At 46.7% G+C, this 24,530-nt stretch overlaps 1 protein-coding gene across 1 annotated transcript in view; it reads left to right on the top strand.

Annotated features, from left to right (window-relative positions):
- The window catches only part of col26a1 (collagen, type XXVI, alpha 1), a 460,733-nt gene that overhangs the window by 416,636 nt on the left and 19,567 nt on the right, over positions 1 to 24,530 (top strand). The window contains exons 12-13 of the mRNA XM_085964148.1: positions 14,668 to 14,712; positions 22,378 to 22,422. Of these exons, the coding sequence (XP_085820274.1) occupies positions 14,668 to 14,712; positions 22,378 to 22,422 (90 nt within the window). The remainder of the gene's footprint in view (positions 1 to 14,667; positions 14,713 to 22,377; positions 22,423 to 24,530) is intronic.

Here is a 24,530-nt window from a genome sequence, read left to right as displayed (position 1 = left end):
CAAACACTAGGGGGAAGGATCCAACCATTTGCTACTTACAGCGAAATTATAAACACGCTCCATGTGTTTGATTCACTACTACTAGTGAACAGAGGAAAGGTTTCCCAATTGCGGATAATTTCCACTGTTCACTAATTTTAGTAAAATCAAGTATAACCATGTCTAATTCTTTGGGTTAAATTAGCTGGTGATAGAAAATGTTACCCTATGTTGTGTGTGATCAGTAGCCCAATCAATAAGCAATATTGCTAAACGTATAAAGCTTTAGGCGTGAAATAGTCACACGAGGCCAATATGGGACTGTATCTCTGTTGTGTCCCTATTTTTTCTTTGATATTTCTTCTCTCCGTTCTGTCTCTCTTTTCTCTTCCGTCAGTTTGTGAGTTAACTCCTTTGCTCTTGCCTCTGGCTGATGAGGTTTCTAACACGGACTAATTCTTCAGAGGAGACTGAAGCCTCTGGAGGGCTCCAGTGTAAAGTTTACTCCTACGTATGTTGTCAGGCACCATGAACCTATGTATCCATCAGTTCCTACATAGTAAATTTGGATTTCTAACAAAGAAATAATGAATCTTGCCATCTAAGACATGTCCTCTTTAATATGAATAGGGGTCTGTTCACTGCAGGCAGGTCGAGTAAGGATATCTCAGACTGCGGAAATCCAGTCGATCTACATTTCTGGTGATAGTGGGGCAACTCAGTGCACCAACCTGCACAATCAGAGGCCCGTTATTGTGATCTGTCGGGAGTTATGGATGGGAATAACGTTCCTTTGATGCTTTGAACATGCCGTGACTGAAGTTATTATTCATCGCAATGGAATGCTCCTTTAATCCAACACAAAAAAATGCTGCTGTGATAATAAAAAAAATAGGACCTCAAAGGTAGTAATCTCAGGATTGCTACCAGTGCCACATGCTAGTCAGAGTAGAAATAGAAGGATATTTCAGATGAATATGTGGCTAGAGGAATGGTGCAACGGGGAGGGATTCAAGTTCCTGGGACATTGGAACCAGTTCTGGGGTAGGTGGGACCAGTTCAAACCGGACGGTTTGCACCTGGGCAGGGCTGGAACCGATGTCCTAGGGGGAATGTTTGCTAGTGCTCTGGGGGAGGGTTTAAACTAAAATGGCAGGGGGTTGGGAACCTGAGCAGGGAGACAGAGGAAAGGGAAACAAGGATAAAAGCAAAAGATAGGAAGGAGAAAAACAAAAGTGGCAGTCAGAGAAATCAACGGTTTAAATCAAACGTGGCCACAGTAAATAATAATTCTAATAGGTCCAAGAGCGTTAAAGAAACAAGCCTGAAGGCTTTGTGTCTTAATGCGAGGAGCATTCGTAATAAGGTGGATGAATTGGCTGCGCAAATAGAGGTAAACGAATGTGATTTGGTTGGGATTATGGAAACGTGGCTCGAGGATGGCCAAGGCTGGGAACTCAACATCCAGGGGTATTCAATATTCAGGAAAGAGAGGCAAAAAGGAAAGGGAGGTGGGGTAGCATTACTGGTTAAAGAAGGGATTAACACAATTGTAAGGAAGGATATTAGCTCTGATGATGTGGAATCTGTATGGGTAGAATTAAGAAATACTAAGGGGCAGAAAACATTAGTGGGAGTGGTATATAGACCTCCAAACAGTAAGGCAGAGGTTGGGGATGGCACTAAAAGGGAAATTAAAGAAGCATGCAATAAGGGCACAGCAGTCATCATGGGTGACTTTAATCTACATATAGATTGGGCTAACCAAATTAGTAACAATACTGTGGAGGAGGAATTCCTGGAGTGTTTACGGGATGGTTTCCTGGACCAATATGTCGATGAACCAACCAGAGATCAGGCCATCTTAGACTGGGTATTATGTAACGAGAAAGGACTAATTAGCAATCGTGTTGTACAAGGCCCCTTGGGTCGGAGCGACCTAATATGATTGAATTCTTCATTAAGATGGAGAATGAAATAGTTGACTCAGAGACTAGGGTCCTGAATTTAAATAAAGGAACTACGGTGGTCTGAGGCATGAGTTGGGTAGGATTGATTGGGGAATGTCACTCAAAGGGTTGACGGTGGATAGGCAATGGCAAACATTCAAAGACCGAATGGATGAACTACAGAATTTGTTCATCCCAGTTTGGCATAAAAATAAAACAAAAAAGGTGACTCAACCGTGGCTAACAAGGGAAATTAGGGATAGCATAAGATCCAAGGAGAGGACATATAAATTGGCCGGAAAAAGCAATAATCCTGAGGATTGGGAGCAGTTTAGGATTCAACAAAGGAGGACAAAGGGATTAATTAAGAAGGGGAAAATAGAATATGAGAGTAAGCTTGCAGGGAACATAAAAACTGACTGTAAAAGCTTTTATAGATATGTGAAGAGAAAAAGATTGATGAAGTCAAGCATAGGTCCCTTGCAGTCAGAATCAGGGGAATTTATAATGGGGAACAAAGATATGGCAGATCAACTAAATACATATTTTGGTTCTGTCTTCACAAAGGAGGACACAAATAACCTCCCAGAGATGCCGGGGAACAATAGGGTCTGATGAAAGGGTGGAACTGAAAGAAATCAGTATTTGTAGGGAAATGGTGTTCGGAAAATTGATGGGACTGAAGGCCGATAAATCCCCAGGGCCTGATAATCTACATCCTAGGGTACTTAAGGAAGTGGCCCTAGAAATAGTAGATGCATTGCTGGTCATCTTCCAGAACTCGATAGACTCTGGAACAGTACCCATGGATTGGAGGGTAGTTCAAAAAAGGTGGTAGAGAAAAAGCGGGGAATTATAGACCGGTAAGCCTGACATCGGTAGTGGGGAAAATGCTAGGGTCCATTATAAAAGATGTAATAGCAGAGCACTTGGAAAGCAGTGACAGGATCGGACAAAGTCAACATGGATTTACAAAAGGTAAATCGTGCTTGACTAATCTACTGGAATTTTTTGAGGATGTAACTGGTAAAATAGATAAGGGAGAACCAGTGGATGTGGTGTATTTGGACTTTCAGAAGGCTTTCGATAAGGTCCCGCATAAGAGATTAGCGTGCAAAATTAAGGCACATGGGATTGGGTGCAAGGTATTGACTTGGATAGAGAACTGGTTGGCGGATAGAAAGCAAAAAGTTGGAATAAATGGGTCGTTTTCCGAGTGGCAGGCAGTGACTAGTGGGGTACCGCAAGGATCGGTCCTAGGACCCCAGCTGTTCACAATATATTTTAATGATCTGGACGAGGGAATTGGATGTAATATCTCCAAATTTGCAGATGAGACAAAGCTGGGTGGGAGGGTATGCTGTGAGGAGGATGTCGTGAAACTCCAGTACGATTTGGACATGTTGGGTGATTGGGCAGAAATATAGCAAATGTACTATAATGTGGATAAATGTGAGGTTATCCACTTTGGTGGCAAAAACAGGAAGGCAGATTCTTATTTGAATGGCAATAGATTAGGAGAAGGGGAAGTGCAAAGAGACCTGGGTTTCTTGTGCACCAGTCGCTGAAGGTAAGCATGCAGGTGCAGCAGGCGATTAAGAAGGCAAATGGTATGTTGGCCTTCGTAGCAAGAGGGTTCGAGTACAGGAACAAGGATGTCTTGCTGCAGTTGTACAGGGCCTTGGTGAGACCGCACTTTGAGCATTGTGTGCAGTTTTGGTCGCCTTATCTGAGGAAGGACGTTCTTGCCATGGAAGGAGTGCAGCGAAGATTCACCAGGCTGATACCTGGGATGGCAGGAATGACGTATGAGGAGAGATTGTGTCGATTGGACTTATACTCACTGGAGTTTAGAAGATTGAGAGGGGATCTCATCGAAACCTATAAAATTCTGTCAGGCCTGGACAGACTAGATGCAGGAAGGATGTTTCTGATGAGTCATAGTCTAAGGATAAGGGGTAAGCCATGTAGGACAGAAATGAGGAGGAATTTCTTCACCCAGAGAGTGATGAACCTGTGGAATTCTCTGCCACAGAGGGCGGTGGAGGCCAGTTCATTAAATATATTCAAGAAGGAGTTGGATATATTTCTTAAGGCTAAAGGGATCAAGGGATATGGGGAGAAGGCAGGGACAGGGTACTGAATTTGGATGATCAGCCATGATCTCATTGAATGGCGGAGCAGGCTCGAGGGGCCTAATGGCCTACTCCTGCTCCTATCTTCTATGTTTCTATGTTTTAAAAGGAGAGTCATCTGATATCTGGTTGTGTACCTAAAGAGGCCTTGCCAATGGGAATTTATGATCCAGGCTCCTGGATCTGATAAAGTTAATTAATCCCCATTGAGTTGCACATTGATGTACCTATACAGGCTAATATATCCAACCTATTATTATGATACATTGATCCGTATCTGTCCCATGACAACCTGTTCTGCTGCACAGACTGATTGATTGTTTAATATGAATATCAGGTTTTGTTTGCTGTCTTGGTGTTCAATGGGGTAAGAAATCTGCTCTCTCTGTAATCAAAAGCAAAAATTTCATTGGATAATCTCGGTCTATAGTCACCAGCAGTTATTCCACAGAGAGAGAGAGAGCAAGACAGGGACAAAGACAGCCCTTTGCTCCTCTCCTCAACTTTGTGTGTCTGGATTGGCCTGCTGAGGTGCCAATCAAAGCTACAACTAGGTTGAAATGTGCATCCGATGATGTGGTAGCTCACGGCACCTGGACATCTTCTTCAGCACATTGACTGAAAATCATTCTATCATCAGGGTGTGAAATGATCAGTACAAATTTAGTAACCCTTACCGTCTCAAAGCTGATGTAACATGCAAAAGTACACAGTTTGATGACCATTCCACCTAGGGTCTATCCGTGAGCCATTCTGATTAACATTCTAAATGACTTTATAAATATTAAGTCAAAAAATGTTAGGCTGAAATTTTCAGACCGGCGGGTGAGCTGAATATCAGCGCAATCCCGGCGGGGAGAAGTGTAAAGTCTGTGGGTTGTACTGTTAATAACGACACAGACTTCAGGAGTAACAAACAAACGGTCTTTACCATTCGAAGGTCAGGGCGAATCTGCCCAAGGAATCATGCCACAACACTTATATACCGGTGTGGTCACCGTCAGTATTACAGTATACAGAACCCAAACAAGTAGTGCCACACCTAAAGTAGTTCTCTTAAAGGTGAACGGTTACATACAATAGTTCTCTTAAAGGTAGACGGGTACATACACTACAATCCTCCCTTTTTAGCTTATTACATACAGAGTCCCCATTAAACATAACATATCTTCAACTTCATATAAAACAATTTACAGACATAGTCTCGGTGGGAAACAGTTCACAGGTTCAGTCTCTGCGGGAACAGTTCACAGATTCAGTCTCTGATCTTGACTCGGTCCGAACAACATCTCTTTGGTGTAGATGGTTCACATTGCTAGCGTGACTCCTCCATATCCTTTTCTTGACGTAACAGCTTGAACTTTCGTCCTGCTGAACCAGCAGTGCTGACTTTTACAACAACTGGGTTGCCTTGATATTTTCCTACTTCCCAACTGATTTAACTCCTTTCGTAGGGTCCACGCATGATCTGGTAGAAGTGATAATATTTGCGATAGTTATCATCTTCTGCTTCTTCTTTTTCTTTTCTGCTTTTTGGAGACTCTCGGGGCTCCCTTATCAGCTGCCAGCTGTAGCGCCACCAACTCTCTATGTTCCTTCGACTTTAAGTGCTTCATCCTGATTTCGGCACTTTGGGAGTTTTCATCACAAACTGGGCAGACCACATCCTCGTAATATTCAGTGTCACTCAACAGGTCATGGTAATATTCGGGTTCGTCCTGAGTTAGGCCAGCGAGAGGGCCTTCTACTTCCTCCTTACCCATCTGGACGTTAGCTGACTGTGGTTCCTTCCCTAGACATCTTTCTTGAAAAGACTTCTTCATGCATTCATCTTCATCCCGCTCTTCCTGGGTTTCCTGCAAATCCTTCACTAATGACCTCATTTGTGATTTCAATACTTCCCCTTCCCTCGGGGATTGATTGATCGGGCTATTCAATCCTTCTACTGGAGCAGCTGTTTCAACATTCTGTTGTTCACATAGACGCGATTCAGCGTACTTTTGGCATCCCAGTAAAGTCTGTTTTGCAACCTCAGCTATTTCCCAAACTTTTGAGAGCTCCGAACTCCTTCCCGTTGAAGATTGAAGCTCGTGTTCAGATTGTTCCCATTGCAGAGTCTTTTCCCTCAGCATATGAAGGAGTTGGCTGACCGTTAACTCTTCCACGGGAACACTGTGGATCAGAGTCTTCTCCATTTCATCCACCTTTTCCTCCAATGCTTCCACCTTCTGTTCCTCTTGTACTTTGGCTTTCAGCGCTCGGAAAAGTTGCGCCCTGATGCTCTCTAGCTCATGTTCAGGGACCATTCTTACAGTCTCTGTGTTTCTTACAGTTTCCTTTTCTTCCACTGAAAGGATTCCCAGTTGAATCTGTTCTTCAAGTTGTTGAACCTCGGACATTGCCGCCTCATATTTGTCTTGGGTTTCCTTCAATATTTTTATGAGTTCTTGGACATCTTGTCTTTCATGTTCTGCCATGTCTTTCACCTCTAATTTCTCATCTATGGATGGAACTTCTACCGATGAGTCTGTCTTGGCCTTGAGCTCATCAAGAATTTCCTGCAGCCTTTGGACTTCTTGCTCATGTTCAACCTTTAGTTGTTCATATGCTTCTACTGAAACTAGCTTTTCGGAGGTTGCCGAGTTAACCCCCTCCAGAATTGTAGCCTGGGCCTGTTCATACTGTTCTTTCAACTTCTCACACTCTGCTTGTAAGGAGTCGTAGAGAAGAACTGGAATAACATCCTGGCTTCCTGAAGATTCCTCTTCATTTGCTTCTTTCGCAATTTCCTGTTGGAGTTCAACCAAGGCTGCTATGCTATCTGCCTCTCGAAGTCTCACTGCCATCAAATCTTCTTTATTCTTGCAGTCTATCTCAGCCATTTTCCGATTACTTTCATTTAACTGAGTGAGTAGTCCCTTATTCTGGGCTGAGAGATATTGCACCTTCTCATGTAGACCATAGCACTCCTTCTCTGCTCGACATAGCTGGTTACTGCTGATTTGGTTCTGTGTTTCAAGTTCCAACATCCTTTGCTTAGCTTCTTTCAGTTTCGCCCCTATAAGCTCCTCTTGCAACATGGCCACATTATTCACATCAGGTAAAGAAGCGTTTCTCTTTTCCATGTCCAAGATTTTTTTCTGCATATCTTTAAGTGCACACTGCAATTCAGCTTCTCTTAACCTTGCCTGCACTAGCTCCGTCTCCAATTGCAGAACAAAATCCTCAGTGTAGCGTAGTTTGCCTTTATGCTGTATCTCTAGATCATGCAAATATTCTAACTCCTGAACATCATAAGGGAGATGTGATCGGTAATTGGTCATGATGGCTCTATGGTCGCTCTTTGCTTGAGCTAGCTGCCTCTGCTGTCTTTCCAGGTTCTCCCATTCGGTGTCCCAGAACTTTTCCATTGTTTTCATCTCTTGTACGAGACGGTAACTCAACTGTTCTAATTGTTGTCGTACTTTGAAATAAGTTTGAGTCCGAGTTCGGTGTTCTTCCGTCGTGGATAAGTCCTTAACTTGAACAGGCTCAGAATTCTCTGTCAAACTGGAGTTCTGCTCTGAAGCTTTATTCTTCTCGGTAGCATAAGCCTTTATGCATGTCTTCGTTTTCTCCACCATAGTCGGCAAGTTCATTTTAGCCTTGTCTTCCATATTTGAGTTGGTCTTATCGTCATCCGTTTCAGAATCTGAGCTGATAGCTTGCACCGAGTCCTCACTCATTATGGCTTTTAGATAGTGCCATTCCATGCCTATTTTCTTGATCCACTCTCGTCCTAGAAGTGGTGGTCCTCCCTCAGATAATACGTACAAGTTCATTCTTGGGTGTTCTTTACCCCTATCTCTCACCTTGACTCTTATCTTCCCCATGGGGTATACCTTATGCCCCGTGTATGTCTGCAATACGAACTTGGTATTTCTTAAGGGTATGTGAGAGAATAGCCGGTGGTAGTCCCTTCGATTTATGACTGATAGAGCTGATCCAGTGTCCAACTCCATTCTTACTTGGACTCCAGCTATTTTTAGTATGACCCAGATAGTTTGTAGGTCAGCTTCCTTACTCACATTGTGAATTCTCAGACTACCCAGCTCCTGGCTGTTTGGGTCTGAGTCTGAATTCTGTTCGTCTGAACTCTTCTCAGCCACCTTGTGTACCTTGTTGTACTTTTCTTGTGGTGGCTTCCTTTGGTTGTTGGTCTTCTTCCCTGACCGGCATACCTTAGCGATGTGACCCAGTTTGCCACATTTCCTACATTCTTGGTTCTTAAACCAGCATTGATTCTGGTCGTGTGTTGTCTTCCCACAACGATAGCATTTTGTTGTACTTGAGGTAATTTGGTCCACCCCGAGTGCCGCCGCCTTTAGCTGCATTTCCGCCGTTCCTTTCGCTGCGGCTTCGTGCGATGCGGCTATAAGGACAGTCCTGTCAAGTATGAGGTCGTTCTCTTCGAGTAGTCGCTTTTGTGTCCCTTCCTTGGACAATCCGCATACGACCTTGTCTCGCAGTGCCTCTGTCAGATTCCCTCCGAACTGGCAGCATTTCGCTAGCCTACGCAGTTCGACCAAATATTCCGCGTTGCTTTCGTCTTTCCGTTGCGTTCTTGCATAGAATTTGAATCGTTCAGCCAACATCAACGGTGTGGGGTTCAAGTGGTCCTTCAGAACAGCCACAATCCCTTCGAAAGTCTGATCCGCCGGTTTAGCTGGTGCTAGTAGATGCTTCAAGAGCCCGTATGTCTTTGCGCCCATCGAGTTTAGCAATGTTATCGCTTTGTCGTCTTCCTCTATTTTGTTGGCTTCACAATAGATCTCGATGCGTTCCACGTACGTGGCCCAATCTTCTATCTCAGAATTAAAATCGTTAATATTCCCTCGCTTAGGCATCTTCCTTTCCTTGGGAGCAGCACAAGTATTTCTTTAAATTCTTATTTATTATTTATTTATTTCTAAGATGGCGGTTTTTCCCGCGAAAATGGCGGTTTCCCGCTCTTTCCTTCTCTCTCCGCCCCTTCAATGGCGGTTTCCCGCGTCTGTCGTCTTCTCCGCCTAATGGCGGCTTCCCGCGTTTCTTCCCTGGTGGGAGGGGTACGCTTTCCCCACAGCGGACAGGTTCAGCCGCTGGGCTGGCTTCCGCACAGCTCCCCTTACTCGGCTCTGTCTTTCTCTCCCGCTCGCACGGCTCTACCGGCGCTGGGTACCCCGTTCACGGAGAACAGTTCAGCCGCTGGACTGGCTCTCGCGCAGCCTCTCTCCCCTTGCTCGGCTCTGTCTCTCTCTCCCCCACGTTCGGCTCTACCGGCGCTGGGTACCCCGTTGGTGGAGAACAGTTCAGCCGCTGGACTGGCTCTCGCGCAGCCTCCTTTGGTCGGCTCTGCCTCTCCCACACGCCCGGCTCCCGTTCGCCTCCCAGCCCTCACGCAGTCCGGTGCTTCCCTCCCCGGCTGCGGCTGAGTTTCTCTCTTCCCGCGCCTGCTCCCGGTCTCAGCGCTTCGTGGCTTCGGTCGCTGCCCGGCTTTTCCCTGCCGATCGCGGTCCGGCTGTCTCACGACGCCGTTGGACCCGCCTTCCTGACCAGCTCTGCTCCCCCTCGACCGTGGTCGAGTGCACCGCCCTTATCCTCCGGATTTTGTTACACTTTCCCCTACTCACAGTCTCCGCGGCCGCCTTGCTCCCTGCTGATCGGCTCACTCCGCACCATGGTAGAAGGGTAGTCAGTGCCTGTTGCTGATGGAAGCTTTTGTTGCTAAAGTCTTCCTCCTTTCTCTTGCTGCAGCCTCGTGTTTTCTCCCAGCATAACGACGAGGGCGGTTGCCTCTCTTCGACGCTCTTTAGTTGCTTTGGTAGTCTTGCCGCAGGGTACGATCGGACTCGTCGCCACTGTAAAGTCTGTGGGTTGTACTGTTAATAACGACACAGACTTCAGGAGTAACAAACAAACGGTCTTTGCTATTCGAAGGTCAGGGCGAATCTGCCCAAGGAATCATGCCACAACACTTATATACCGGTGTGGTCACCGTCGGTATTACAGTATACAGAAGCCAAACAAGTAGTGCCACACCTAAAGTAGTTCTCTTAAAGGTGAACGGTTACATACAATAGTTCTCTTAAAGGTAGACGGGTACATACACTACAAGAAGGTCGCAACTTCGGGTACAAACCGGATCTGCTGGGTTTCTGAGAGACTGCAGCCTGCATTGTGGCCTCCATGATATGGAAGCTGGTATGCAGGGGAGCTGCCTATCTCCCACTACCACCAGAACTGTAGTCAGTGCTTCCGTGGAGGTAGAGGCATCGGCTAGTTCCAGGTGGAGAATGGCTGCAGGTTCCAGTGAAGCTGCCACGTGCTCCATTGGAGCCAGCAATGAAGAGAAAGCTTTCCTGGTGTCGCAGAAGATGAGAGCTTTAGACTCAAGACTCATAGTGAGGTAGGGAAAAAGTGAATGGAGTTTTTACAGGGTGTTCAGTACTCCATTCTTAACCAGTACATAAAAAAGAAACACTTACATTTCTATAGCACTTTTCATGACCACCGGATGTCTCAAAGTGCTTTACAGCCAATGAAGTACTTTTGGAGTGTAGTCACTGTTGTAATGTGGGAAATGCAGCAGCCAAATTGCGCACAGCAAGCTCCCACAAACAGTAATGTGATAATGACCTGATAATCTGTTTTGTTATGTTGATTGAGGGATAAATATTGGCCAGGACACTGGGGATAACTCCCCTGCTCTTCTTCAAAATAGTGCCATGGGATCTTTTACATCCACCTGAGAGAACAGAAGGGGCCTCGGTTTAACGTCTCATCTGAAAGACGGCACCTCCGACAGTGCAGCACTCCCTCAGCACTGCACTGGAGTGCCCAACAAGAGAGGACTCACTGTTAGATCTATTAATGGGAAATAAGCCAGAGCAGTTAAAAGAAGTAAGTATAAGGTAAGTAAGTCTAGGCAATAACGATCACAACATAATAAGGTTTAAGATAAAGATAGAGAAAGACATAAGTAAGACAAAGACCAAAGTATAGCAAAAGCTAATTCTGAGAGGATGTGAATGGAGCTAGAAAAGATAAACTGGAAACAATTGACAAAGAGATAGAACAGCAGTGGGAAATGTTTCAAAGGTGTTTGTTAGATCATTAGTGAACAATAGAGTTCAGAAGAGATATATTCTGCTAAAAATACAAGAACAAACTATCCAATAGTGAAACACCATGGATTAATAAAGAAATGAGGGTAAAATTGAATCTAAAGAAAGAGGTGTACACTAAGTACAGAGACAACAAAGGTGAAGATGACAAAAGAGGATACGAAGAGGTTAGGAAAGAAGTCCAAAAAAATTATGAAAGCAAAGAGAAACTATGAAATTAAACTATCAGGAAATATAAAAAAGAAATAGTAAGGTATTCTACAGACACATAAATAACAAACAAAAAATCAGGATAGGGATAGGGCTGCTAAGAAATGCTCAAGTTAAACTTAAAGGTAATGACAGCGAAATGGCAAAAATATTAAATAGTTACTTAAACTTTGCCTCAGTACTTACCAGGGAGACTAACATGGTGGACATGAAATTAGAATAAGAGATCAACAAAAGATATAAATAAATTTAAGATAGAAAGGAGGAGGATAATTGATAAACTAATCACATTTAGAGAGGATAAAACCCCTGGATGAACTATATCTGTGCATATTAAAAGAAGTAAGGGACGAGACAGCAGAGGCACTATTACACAGATATCACAGATATATTACATATATATAAAAATTCATTAAAAAAGAGAATAGTGCCAGAGGACTGGCGGACATCTTATGTGTTTCCTATATTTAAAAAGGGAGATAGAACAAGTCCTGGGAACTATAGACCAATTCGCTTAACGATGGTGGTAGGAAAGATAATGGAATCTTTATGATAGAAAAACATCTAGAAACCAAAAATATAATAAAGACCAGTCAGCGCAGATTTCAAAAGTGAAGGTTTTGCTTGCCGACTAGGGTAATGTAGTAGATGAAATATATTTGGCTTTTTAAATGGCCTTTGATATGGTACAGCATTGTAGACCCATGACTAAGGTCAGAGCATGTGGAATCCCCTACTCTTACTTCTCTTATCTGGTCTAGCTCATTTCTCATTACTAGATCCAACAGTTATTCCTCTCTTGTTGGGCTTCTTATGTACTGGGTAAGAAAGAAGTCCTGAACCACTGTTAAAAACTGCATCCCCCACCTCACAATGAGTGTAGTTTTCTAGGATTCTGTGGAAACATAAATTGTGACAGAGGACTAGAGTTTGGAAAATGTGACCCCTCTTCAAAAAAGGCACCAGAGACGAATAACTTTCAGGATCTGAGAGCTACCAATAGACCAGCCATTCTGCTGATCAGTAGGGACACAGATCCAGGGCCCAGTGGGATGGTGAAAGCTGAATTTGACTTACCTGATCCAGCCATCTCTCAAGACAACACCACATGCCTGGCCTCCGGCCTTCCCCCTCAGAGCACCACACCAGGGGTATGTAAGAGGTGAGAGCAGGCTGCCCAGGGACAAGTGCCAGAGATGCAGCCAGCAGCGGTTCCGTCCCAGGGGCAAGCTGTCAGGAGAGGAGGACCACCTCAGTCCCATGACCCTTCTGTAGAGCAGGAGTAGCCAATCACCTCTGGTGATACTGGCACTCAGGTTGCATCTGGGTGAAGCACTGGAATAGGAGACAGAAGGGCACATATGGAAGAATGGCATTAGTAAAGAGTATATTGTGCTCACTTTGTACTTTGTTGTGATGACGAGAATGTGCACTTAAATTGTGCTTTATTATTGGTGAAGGTTAGAACCTTCCCAAGTTCTATTCTCATCCCCTCATAATTAGCTTTTTTCCAATTTATTACTTTGATCTTTGTTTTACATATGTCTTTCTCAAACATTATTTTAAACCTTATTGTTATGATTGCTATTGCCTAGATGTTCCCCTATGTTTACTTCTCTTATCTACTCTGGTTCATTTCCCATTATTGGATCCAGCAGTGATTCTCTCTTGTTGGGCTTCTTACCTACCAGGTAAGAAAGGAGTCCTGAACACACTGTTAAAAACTCCATTTCCTTTTCCCTGTTCCCTACCTCTTCTTTCCAGTTTATTTGGGGGTATTTGAAATCTCCCATGATTATTATTCTATGTCTTTTACTCATTTCATAGATTTGCTTACATATTTCTTCTTCCACTTCCCTTCCACTATTATGTGGTCTGTAGAATACCCCTATTAATGTGATCGATCCCTTCTTATCCTTTATCTCAATCCATATGGATTTTGTTTCTACCTTTATGTCCCCTTTTTCTACTGCCATTTATGTTATCTCTAATTAGTACAGCTACCCTATCCCCACTTTGTCCTTCCCTATCCTTTTTTGTTCTCGTGACCCTCACCCCCAAATCAATCTGCCCATCTCTACTTTTCCCTCCGGAATGTCTATTCACTCACGAGTAAGGCCCTTGACATCCACAACCTTATTGTGGTTGATTGAATTGACATCCTGGCTTTGACTGAAGCTTGGACCAAAAGAGATGATACTTTGGCACTTACTTTTACCTCCCTGCCTGGCCACACTTGCCCTGACCAAACTGCCATGGCCAATCACACCTTGCTCTCTGCCCCTACTCCTCTGGTTCCTTCTCCTCCATCAAGCGCCTCTTTCGAATCTCCTTTAAAATCCTTATTGTCTACCGCCCCCACCCCAAGCCTCACCCCAACTTTATCGCAGAGAGAGCCTCCCTCCTCCGTGCACTGAGCGACTCCTTATCCTCACTGATTTCAGTCTACATCTTTGATACACTTGCCCCCTCTCCTCTGATGTCCTCCCTACAACTCTCCCTCCATATACATTCTGCTGCCCATATTCACAGCCGCCCCTTTGATCTTGCTCTCTCCTGTGGCCTCTCTGCTCCCATGGCCTCAATCACAGACTAAGCCATCTCCAACCACTTCCTTGTATCCCTCACCATCCACATCCCCCTTCCAACCCCACTTCCTTCTGCATCTGTCCCTGGAAAAAAAAAATCTTCCCAATGTCACACACAACTCTACTTCTTGTCAAGATGAAAATTCTGCTTCTGTCAACTGTAAAATTGAAAGCCCTTCAGCTTCTCTCCTGTGCCCCCCATGACACTGCACCTTTAAGGCTGTGCTGTTGCTTTTAAGATCCAGGGCATGGCAGGACTCCCTCGCCCTTGTTTTCTTGTCCCCAATTGTGCAACCCCCACACGCACCCAGTGCATCCCAGGATTCAGCTAGATAGAAAAGTCAGGAGCTGAGATCATTGTCTCTTACGACGCACTCTGCCCAATTGAACAGTGACTCCACCCCATTAACTTTTAAAATAAATCCTTGTTTAAATTGTTTAAGTTGCTGTTTGTTAACATTTTCACTATTCCATGCCATTACAGCTTCACAGAATATTCTCAGTCACAAGGTGCACATGACTGGCTAGTTATTGTACCTTCTGCTTATTTTATAATGCTTAGTGTCCTTTGAAATGGTGTAAGTTAGTGACCTCGCCTGTCATTATCTAAGCTTTGATAGTAGTGCTGCTTCACTAATCTATTATTCCATTCTATCAACAGGGACAACCAGGCCTGAGAGGAGAGAATGGTTTTAAAGGTTTACCGGTAAGTTCCTCTTTAGTTATAATCACTAACCCATAGGGACATGTACTGGTGTACTGGTTTTAGGATGATGTCGCCAAGGGGCAGCATGTAGAAGAAGAAGAGGAGTGAGCCTTGCGGAACTCCAAAAGTAACAATGCAGAGGTGGGACAGGAAGCCATTGCTGGAGATGCTCTGGCTATGATTGGATCGATAAGAGTGGAACCAGGTGAGGGCAGTCCCACAGAGCGGGACAGTGGAGGAGAGGCATTGGAGGAGGATGGTGCGGTCGAAAACAAAACATATGGTATCCTGGACTTTATTAATAGAGGCAAAGGGCAGGATTTTCATTGTGCCGTGGAGTCGGAAATTGAGGCGTGGTGGGGGGGTTAAAATCCCGAAATCAGGGGTCCCGACCCCTTCCCGCACCCAAACCCGTCTCCATGCTAGTTTCAAAGGAGGCGGATACCCGCCCCGCACTGGGACCCGCCTACCCGAGGCGGGAAGGGATTAGTGCCAATTAACTGCCTGTTAACAGGTAGTTAACAGGCAGTTTTTAGCCTAATCCCTATTTTTGATGTTGAACTGTGGGATTCCCAATGGCTCCAAACCACGCCAACTTAGAGGAGGCGGGCCGTCGGGTTGAAGGACTTGGAGGGGTCGAGATGTCGGTGTTCAGGTGAGTGATGTGTGCATGAGTGCAAAGGTAAGTGTGTTTGGTGTGTCTAAATTGATTAAATAAGTTTTACATACCTTTTCTTACCTTTTCAGCCTTCCTTCCTTTAGGTTCGGGGAGTCCCTCATCTCACCGGCACAGAAAGCAGAATGGCCTGCGATCTGTCAAAAGTGACAGCCTGCAGCTTTCTGTGCCGGCGAGATTTCTAACTGAGTCTGTGGAGAAGGACTCAGGTTAGACGTAAGATTGTCAGTGTTTGACAGCTTCAAACAGCTGTGAAACGCTGATATTTCATCTGTCAAAAGCTCTTGACAGATGAAATTTCAATCTGTGATGTCACCTGTTGCCGGGTGGCCCTTAATTGGCCTGCTGAGCCCGCTGGGCAGGCTCAACAAGGTCAATCAAGTTAAAATCGCGTGGATTGGCCACATCTCGATGGAGGCGGGACTACAACCCCGAAAGTTGTAGTCTCGACTCCTGAGTTAAATTCCTGCCAATAGAGTACAAAAGCAAGGTTTTTATGCTAAACCTTCATAATACACTGGTTAGACCTGGAGTATTGTGTCCAATTCTGGGCACCACACATTAGATGGGATATCAAAGCCTTGGAGAGGGTGCGGAGAGGGTGCAGAAGAGATTTACCAGAATGGTACGAGAGATAGGGACTTCAGTTATGTGGAGGGACTAGAAAAGCTGGGGTTGTTCTCCTTAGAGAAAAGAAGCTTATGGGGAAATTTAATAGAGGAGTTAAAAATGATGAGGGGTTTTGATCAGGTAGATGGGGAGAAACTGTTCCACTGGCAGGAGGGTTGGTAACCAGAGGACACAGATTTAAGATAATTGGCATAAAAGCCAAGGGGGAGATGAGGAGAATTTTTTAATGCAATGAGTTGTTATGATCTGGAATGTACAGCCTGAACAGGTGGTGAGAGCAGATTCAATAGTAACTTTCAAAAGGGAATTGGATTATACTTAAAAAGGAAAAATTTGCAGGACTATGGGGAAAAGAGCAGAGGGCCTAATTACTAGCTCAGTAGCACGATGGGCCGAAAGACTTCCTCCTGTGCTGCATGATTCTATGATAAACCTATAACATGGATATTTGGTTTAAAGATGTGTGGGTTAGGTTGATTGGCCATGATAAAAAAAAAATTTGACCCTTAGTGTTAGGGGGGATTAAATACGTGGGGTTACGGGGATAGGGCTTGGGTGGGATGGCTGTCGGTGTAGGGACCGGGTGCTAGGGTTTGGATGATCAGCCATGATCTCGTTGAGTGGCGGAGCAGGCTCGAAGGGCCGAGTGGCCTACTCCTGCTCCTATCTTCTATGTTTCTAAAAGGACCAGTCTGAAGACAATGGGGGAAGAGCTCAAACAAGTCAAACAGAGTAGTTCTCAAGAAAGCTTGTGTCTTTTTTATTCTCAGGATATGGCCAGTTGGTGGTGGGCCTGTTCCTTGAACCGCTGCAGTTCTTGTGCTGATTGTACCCACAATAGTGTTAGGTAGGGAAATCCAGGATATTGAACCATCGACGATGAAGGAATTGTGATAAATCCTCATTCTCCACCGCCCGCCCAAGTACCATAAAAATGTTCTCACCAAGATATCTTCACTGCTTTCCTCCCTTAGCCTCTGTATCGAGTGACTTCTCATCCTTGGTGATTTCAACCTCCCTCTCAATTCACCATGCTCTCTCTCCTCTGAGTTTACTGCCCTCCTATCCTCCCTTAGTTCTCTCCCTCCAGAAACTCCCCAATTCACATTCACATCCACCCCCTTGACCTTGCTATCTCATGTGGCCTTGCTAGTCACACCGTGTCAATCACAGATAAGGCACCTCTGATCACTTCCTTGTATCGCTCTCCACCCACATCCCCCTTCACCCTCCCAACCCTACTACCTACTATGTCCACCCTTGGAAAAAACTCTCTCCCAATTCACTTAAAACCGCACTTTCAAAATCCCAACTGTCTTGGCTTTGGCCCTCCATTCACCTCGACATTTCTGCAGCTACCGATCTGCTCAACCACACCCTCACCTCCAACTTTGATGCCCTAGTTCCCATAAAGCATAAGAAATAGGAGCAGGAGTCGGCCATACGGCCCCTCGAGCCTGCTCCGCCATTCAATAAGATCATGGCTGATCTTCTACCTCATCTCCATTTTCCTGCCCGATCCCCATATCCCTTGATTCCCTTAGTATCCAAAAATCTATCGATCTCTGTCTTGAATATACTCAAGACTGTGCCTCCACAGCCCTCTCGGGTAGAGAATTCCAAAGATTCACCGCCTTTTGAATGAAGAAATTTCTCCTCATCTCAGTGCTGAGACTGTGACCCCTGGTTCTAGGCTCCCCAGCCAGGGAAAACATCCTCCCTGCATCTACCTTGTCAAGCCCTGTAAGAATTTTATATGTTTCAATGAGATCACCTCTCATTATTCTAAACTCTAGGGAATATTAAAACCATTACTCTCTCACCCTTGCCGTTCCCCCGGTATGGCCTTCAGCTCCGATCCCTTAAGTCCAAGGAACACAGGGCTAAAAATTCGGCTGGGAATGGGCAGGGTTAGGTGGGAATGGGCAGGGTCGGAGATGGGATGGACAGGGCCAGGTGGGAATGGGCAGGGTCGGAGATGGGAATGGGCAGGGTCAGGGGTGGAAATGGGCAGGGTCGAGTGGGAATGGGCAGGGTCGAGGGAGGGAATGGGCAGGGTCGAGTGGGAATGGGCAGGGTCGGGGGAGGGAATGGGCAGGGTCAGGGGTGGAAATGGGCAGGGTCGAGTGGGAATGGGCAGGGTCGAGGGAGGGAATGGGCAGGGTTGAGTGGGAATGGGCAGGGTATGGTGGGATTGGGCAGGGTCGAGTGGGAATGGGCAGGGTATGGTGGGATTGGGCAGGGTCGGAGGTGGGAATGGGCAGGGTATGGTGGGATTGGGCAGGGTATGGTGGGATTGGGCAGGGTCGGAGGTGGGAATGGGTAGGGTCGGGTGGAAATGGGCAGGGTGCTCCCAGACATGGGTGCAATAGTTTGTATCCCCCTCGGTCTGCAGCATGACAGGAAGAATGAGCAGAGGCAGCACAGAGGAGGACAAGCTGCTAGAAGAGGGAGGGGGAGAAGGGCTCTCAGCAGGAGGCCATATCCACCTAGGGTCTTCAGGGAGCAATTCTCCTACCTCAACCTCAGTGAGGAACAGTGTATGCAACGTCTTTGCTTCACTAAGGAGGTGCTCACTGAAATCTGCCACTTACTGCAGGCAGACCTGCAGCGTCAGTCCAGGATGAGGGCGGCATTGCCAGTGGCTGTAAAGGTGACCGTGGCCTTGAACCTCTTCACGTCGGGCTCCTTTCAGGATGGAGCAGGCGACATCTGTAACATCTCCCAGTTCGCCATCCACTCCTGTATAAGGGAGGTGAGTAAGGCTCTGTATGCAAGGAGAGCTGAACACATTTCAGGCAGAGCTAGCACACGGCTTCGCCAGGATGGCAGGCTGCCCCAGGGTGCAGGGTGCCTTATAGTGTTGTTATAGAACAGCACACAGTAAGTGCTGTCTGATGCTGCATTACACAGATGTGAGTAGTGCCTCCTCCGTATGCTCCACTAGGCCGTGCAGAGTGCTTGGTGTAACCTGTAATGGCTGGAGCAATAGTTCCTGCACAGATAGCTCCATGAGATCCGGATCCCAGGACTCGACAACTGAACAGAGCATGAGCTGGTCCTCCCAAGGTCCAGCATTGCTACAGCATTAAACATAGCAATTCCATTGGATGACGTATCCCTGTCAGTAACGCCTAATTTGCATCTTTGGCTACACCCAATAAACATCGATTGTCACTTCTGACAGAAGATCACAGAAGTAAAGACGATGCTTTACCAGCCCATCTCCCGCACCAGCCTGCACCAACATCTGGATAATAACTGGACTGGGATGACAAGTGGTGGGTAAAATTGGTGGAAGATAAATGCCAAGTTAATGCCCCTCACCACCAAGGGAAGGCCCAACTACCTGCCCCTGACATTCAACAGCACCACAATCCCAAGTCCTCCATCCTGGGAGTGACCATTGACCAGAAGCTGAACTGGACCAGCTACACCCACAGTAACTACAAGAGCGGGGCAAAGGCTGGATATTCCGCAATGAATGGCTCACCTCCTGACCCCTCAACGAATGTCCACCATCTACAAAGATCAAGTCAGGAGTGTGATGGAATACTCACCACTCGCCTGGGTGGGTGCAGCCCCAACAACACTAAAGAAGCTCAACATCATCCAGAACAGAACAGTTCACTGAATTGGCCTCCGTGTCATTGACTCAACGTCTGCCGCCTCCATCATCAGTGTGCTGTGGCTGCACTATATAAGATCTACAAGATGCATTGTAGCACCTCACCAAAGTTTTTCCAACAGCACCTCCCTCCACTACAACCTTTACCACTGAGAAGAGCAAGAGCAGCAATGTCGTGGGAGGACCATCACCTCCAAGGCACACACCATCCTGATTCGGGGATATATCGCTTATCCTTCACCACCGCTGGTTGTAGCCGAGAAACCCGAGAATTCCCTTGGGCTGCTGTAAAATTGGCGGAAACCCCGGAGAAATTAGTAAATGGGGCTTCATTCTATATTCCGCCAATTTTACACGTGGAGGAAATTCCAGCAACTAATGGCGAGAATACACGAGGAAATTTCCTGTGAAAGTGCCAAGATTTGATCTCGCTGAATGGCTGTATTTATACATCTATAGACCATCGTGAAATCTCCATCAGCCCACGGACTGCATGGTTCAGGAAGGCTCACCACCATCTTCTCAGGGCAACTAAGGATGGGCAATAAATGCCGGCCTTGCCAGGATAATCGGTATCCCAAATCAAATAATAACCAGTTAATTCATGCCAAAAGCAGCTTTTGGAGCCAAAAGGCGATTCCGGCAGTATATTGGGTTGGCTTCATTCTGGATTATTATATTAGTTCTTGGACGGTTATTCCCTGACACCTCCTCCCCGGCCCTGTTCACGGTCATGCAGTCTAATGTTTTTTTTTATTCGTTTATGGGATGTGGGCGTCGCTGGCAAAGTCAGCATTTATTGCCCATCCCTAATTGCCCTTGAGAAGGTGGTGGTGAGCCGCCTTCTTGAACTGCTGTGGTCCGTGTGGTGAAGTTACTCCCACAGAGCTGTTAGGGAGGGAGTTCCAGGATTTTGACCCAGCGACGATGAAGGATCGGCGATATATTTCTAAGTCAGGATGGTGTGTGACTTGGAGGAGAACATGGAGGTGGTGGTGTTCCCATGCGCCTGCTGCCCTTGTCCTTCTAGGTGGAAGAGGTCGTGGGATTGGGAGGTGCTGCCGAAGAAGCCTTGGCGAGTTGCTGCAGTGCATCTTGTAGATGGTACACACTGCAGCCATGGTACACTGGTGGTGGAGGGAATGAATGTTTAAGAAGCTAGATGGGGTGCCAATCAAGCGGGCTGCTTTGTCCTGGATGGTGTCAAGCTTCTTGAGTGTTGTTGGAGCTGCACTCATCCAGGCAAGTGGAGAGTATTCCATCACACTCCTGACTTGTGCCTTGTAGATGGTGGAAAGGCTTTGGGGAGTCAGGAGGTGAGACACTCGCTGTAGAATACCTAGCCACTGACCTCTTGTTGCCACAGTATTTATGTGGCTGGTCCAGTTAAGTTTCCGGTCAATGGTGCCCCCAGGATGCTGATGGTGGAGGATTCGGCGATGGTAATGCCGTTGAATGTCAAGGGGCGGTGGTTAGATTATCGCTTGTTGGAGATAGTCATTGTCTGGCACTTGTGTGGTGCGAATGTTACCTGCCACTTATCAGCCCAAGCCTGAACGTCACCTAGGTCTTGTTGCATGCGGGCATGGACTGCTTCATTATCTGAGGAGTTGTGAATGGCACTGAACACTTTGCAGTCATCAGCGAACATCCCCATTTCTGACCTTATGTTGGAGGGAAAGTCATTGATGAAGCAGCTGAAGATGGTTGCGCCTAGCACACTTCCCTGAGGAACTCCTGCAGCGATGTCCTGGGGCTGTGATGATTGACCTTCAACCACCACAACCATCTTCCTTTGTGCTAGGTATGACTCCAGCCAGTGGAACGTTTTCCCCCCAATTCCCATTGACTTCAGTTTTACTTGGGCCCCTTGATGCCACACTCGATCAAATGCTGCCTTGATGTCCAGGGCAGTCACTCTCACCTCACCACTGGAATTCAGCTCATTTGTCCATGTTTGGACCAAGACTGTAATGAGGTCTGGAGCCGAGTGGTCTTGGTGGAACCCAAACTGGACACCAGTGAGCAGGTTATTGGTGAGTAAGTGTCACTTGACAGCACTGTCGATGAAACCTTCCATCACTTTGCTGATGATTGAGAGTGGACTGATCAGGTGGTAATTGTCCAGATTGGATTTGTCCTGCTTTTTGTGGACAAGACATACCTGGACAGTTTTCCACATTGTTGGATAGATGCCAGTGTTGCAGCTGTACTGGAACAGCTTGGCTAGAGGCACGGCTAGTTCTGGAGCACAAGGCTTCAGCACAACAGCCGGGATGTTGTCGGGGCCCACAGCCTTTGCTGTATCCAGTGCGCTCAGCCGTTTCTTGATATCACGTGGAGTGAGTCCGATTGGCAGAAGACTGGCATCTGTGGTGGTGGGACCTCAGGAGCAGGCCGATATGGATCATCCACTCGGCACTTCTGGCTGAAGATTCCTTAAATGAATAAACGCTGGAATTTCCTTGGGCGTTCTCCTAATTGGCTTCTGTAAAGTTGGCGGAAACCCCGGAGAAACGATTAAATGGGGCTTCATTCTATATTCCGCCAATTTTACACGCGAAGGAAATTCCAGCAGCTAATCCGGAGAATACACGAGGAAATTTCCTGTGAAAGTGCCAAGGTTCGATCTCGCTGAATGGCTGTATTTGTACATCTGGTTGTGAAAGCCAATGGTATCTAGATGGCCAAAGACTCCGATTGGTGATTACTGTTTCTCTTTGTTTATTAGGGTGAACCAGGACAGGCAGGTGAATCCAGAGACAACGGATCAGAGGTGAGGCCCTTCATCATTTTTATTATTCGTTAGGAAAAGGATTGGAACTCGATTAAAATTATTCTCATCCATATCGGTAGAATGCCCAGACTGTGCAAGGACATCTGAACATATGAGCTGTGGAGTGTACAGTACTTATGATTCACGGTCAGATAGGTCATCTCTCCCCGGCATCGGTCTGAGGCTGAACCAGACCGTTCTCAATCTTCACAGAAATCACAGAAACCCCACAGTGCAGATAGAGGCCATTTCGGCCCATCGAGCCTGCACCAACACATATCCCACCCGATCCCCGTAACCCCACGTATTTAATCCCCCTAACACTAAGGGTCAATTTATCATAGCCAAACAACCTAACCCGCACATCTTTGGACTGTGGGAGGAAACCGGAGCACCCGGAGGAAACCCACGCAAACACGGGGAGAATGTGCAAACTCCACACAGACAGTCGCCCGAGGCCGGATTTGAACCCGGGTCCCTGGCGCTGTGAGGCAACAGTGCTAACCACTATGCCACCGTGCTGGTGTCGTATTTGACCCAGAGATTAATTTCTGACCACATCTCAGCTCCACCACCAAGACCACCTACCTCCTCCTCCGTAACATCGCCCGACTCCGCCCTGCCCCAGCAATCCCCAACCAAGCTTTCTTTTATCTCTAGACTTGAACATTCCAACACACTCCTGACCAGACCCCCATCTTCCACCCTACATATACTTCAGCTCACAAAAGCTCTGCTGCTCATATCCTAACCCGCACCAACTCACGTTCACCCTTCACCCCTGTGCTCACTGACCTACATTGGCTCCTGGTCCTGCAACACCTCAATGTTAAAATTCTCATCCTTGTTTCCAAATCCCTCCATGGCCTCACCCCTCTCTGTCTCAGTAATCTACTCCAGCCGTACAACCCTCAGAGATTTCTACGTTCTTCCAATTCTGGCCTCTTGAGCATCCCCCAATTTTAATCGCTCCACCATGTTGTGCCTTCAGCTGCCTAGGCCCTAAACTCTGGAAATCCCTTCCTAAACCTCTCCGCCTCTCTACCTCTCTTGCTCCTCCTTAAAACCTACCTCTTTGACCAAGCTTTTGGTCACCTGTCCTTAATATCTCTATGTGGCTCGGTGTCAACTTTTGTTTGATTATGCTTCCGTGAAGCGCCTTGGGACATTTTACTACGTTAAAGGCACTATATAAATGCAAGTTGTTGTTGATCTGATTAAAATAAATTAACTACAAATAGTTTCTGATTTGCTTGCCATCTCTCTTGGAGCTGGTAACATGGTGTAATCCAGTTCTACAGGCACCAGTAGCCCCCAGGCACATTGGACAATTCCTTGTGTGTTGCACGAAGTGGTCACTATCTGCTAAGTCCAATCCTGTTGTTCACAGATAAGAGCCTTCCAGCAGAGGTCCTTGTAAAAAGTCAGATAGCCAGGTGGTGAAGGATGGAGTACTAGAGCCCAGTCTTTACTTGCTTACACACCTTTATTCACAGAGAGGCACACATTACATACTGTGCGGCAGCGGCAGCGGCAGCGGCCCCGGCCCCGGCCCCGGCCCCGGCCCCGGCCCCGGCCCCGACCCCGACCTCGACCAAATAAGCTCACAACCCTTCCCCAGCCTACTCCCATATATATGAGAGCAAAAGTGTCCCAATTAATTCCCTCCACCTGCATACAATTAACACTCAATTGCTGTACACCACTTAAGTACAGTTAACAGTCCGTACCTGCCAACAAGGCAAGAATTTCCCCCTGACCCAGTTGCAGCACCCTACTGGCTCTCTGGCTGAGATCAGCCAGCTCAGCCCAGACCAGGGTTATGTTTAAAGAATATGGGGCTAAAAGTCTGTGGGTCCCCATTCAGCACTAACTCCATCAAGGGCAGTGGGAGGGCACCTCATTTGAAAGGGGCACATGGGTGCATCTCTGGCATTCACCTGCCCATGGCAGCAGGAAAGCCTGGTGCCTGCCTACACATTGGGTGGGAATTGCCCATTCCCCCCCGACCCTGCCCATTCCGATCCCCGACCCTGCCCATTCCCCCTGACCCTGCCCATTCCCCCCGACCCTGCCCATTCCCATCCCCGACCCTGCCCATTCCCCCC

Source organism: Somniosus microcephalus, chromosome 22, assembly GCF_052327205.1.
Source record: "Somniosus microcephalus isolate GS21.2 chromosome 22, FLI_Smic_1.0, whole genome shotgun sequence".
NCBI classification, from domain to species: Eukaryota; Metazoa; Chordata; class Chondrichthyes; order Squaliformes; family Somniosidae; genus Somniosus; species Somniosus microcephalus.
This window is presented reverse-complemented; position numbering and strand designations above follow the sequence as displayed.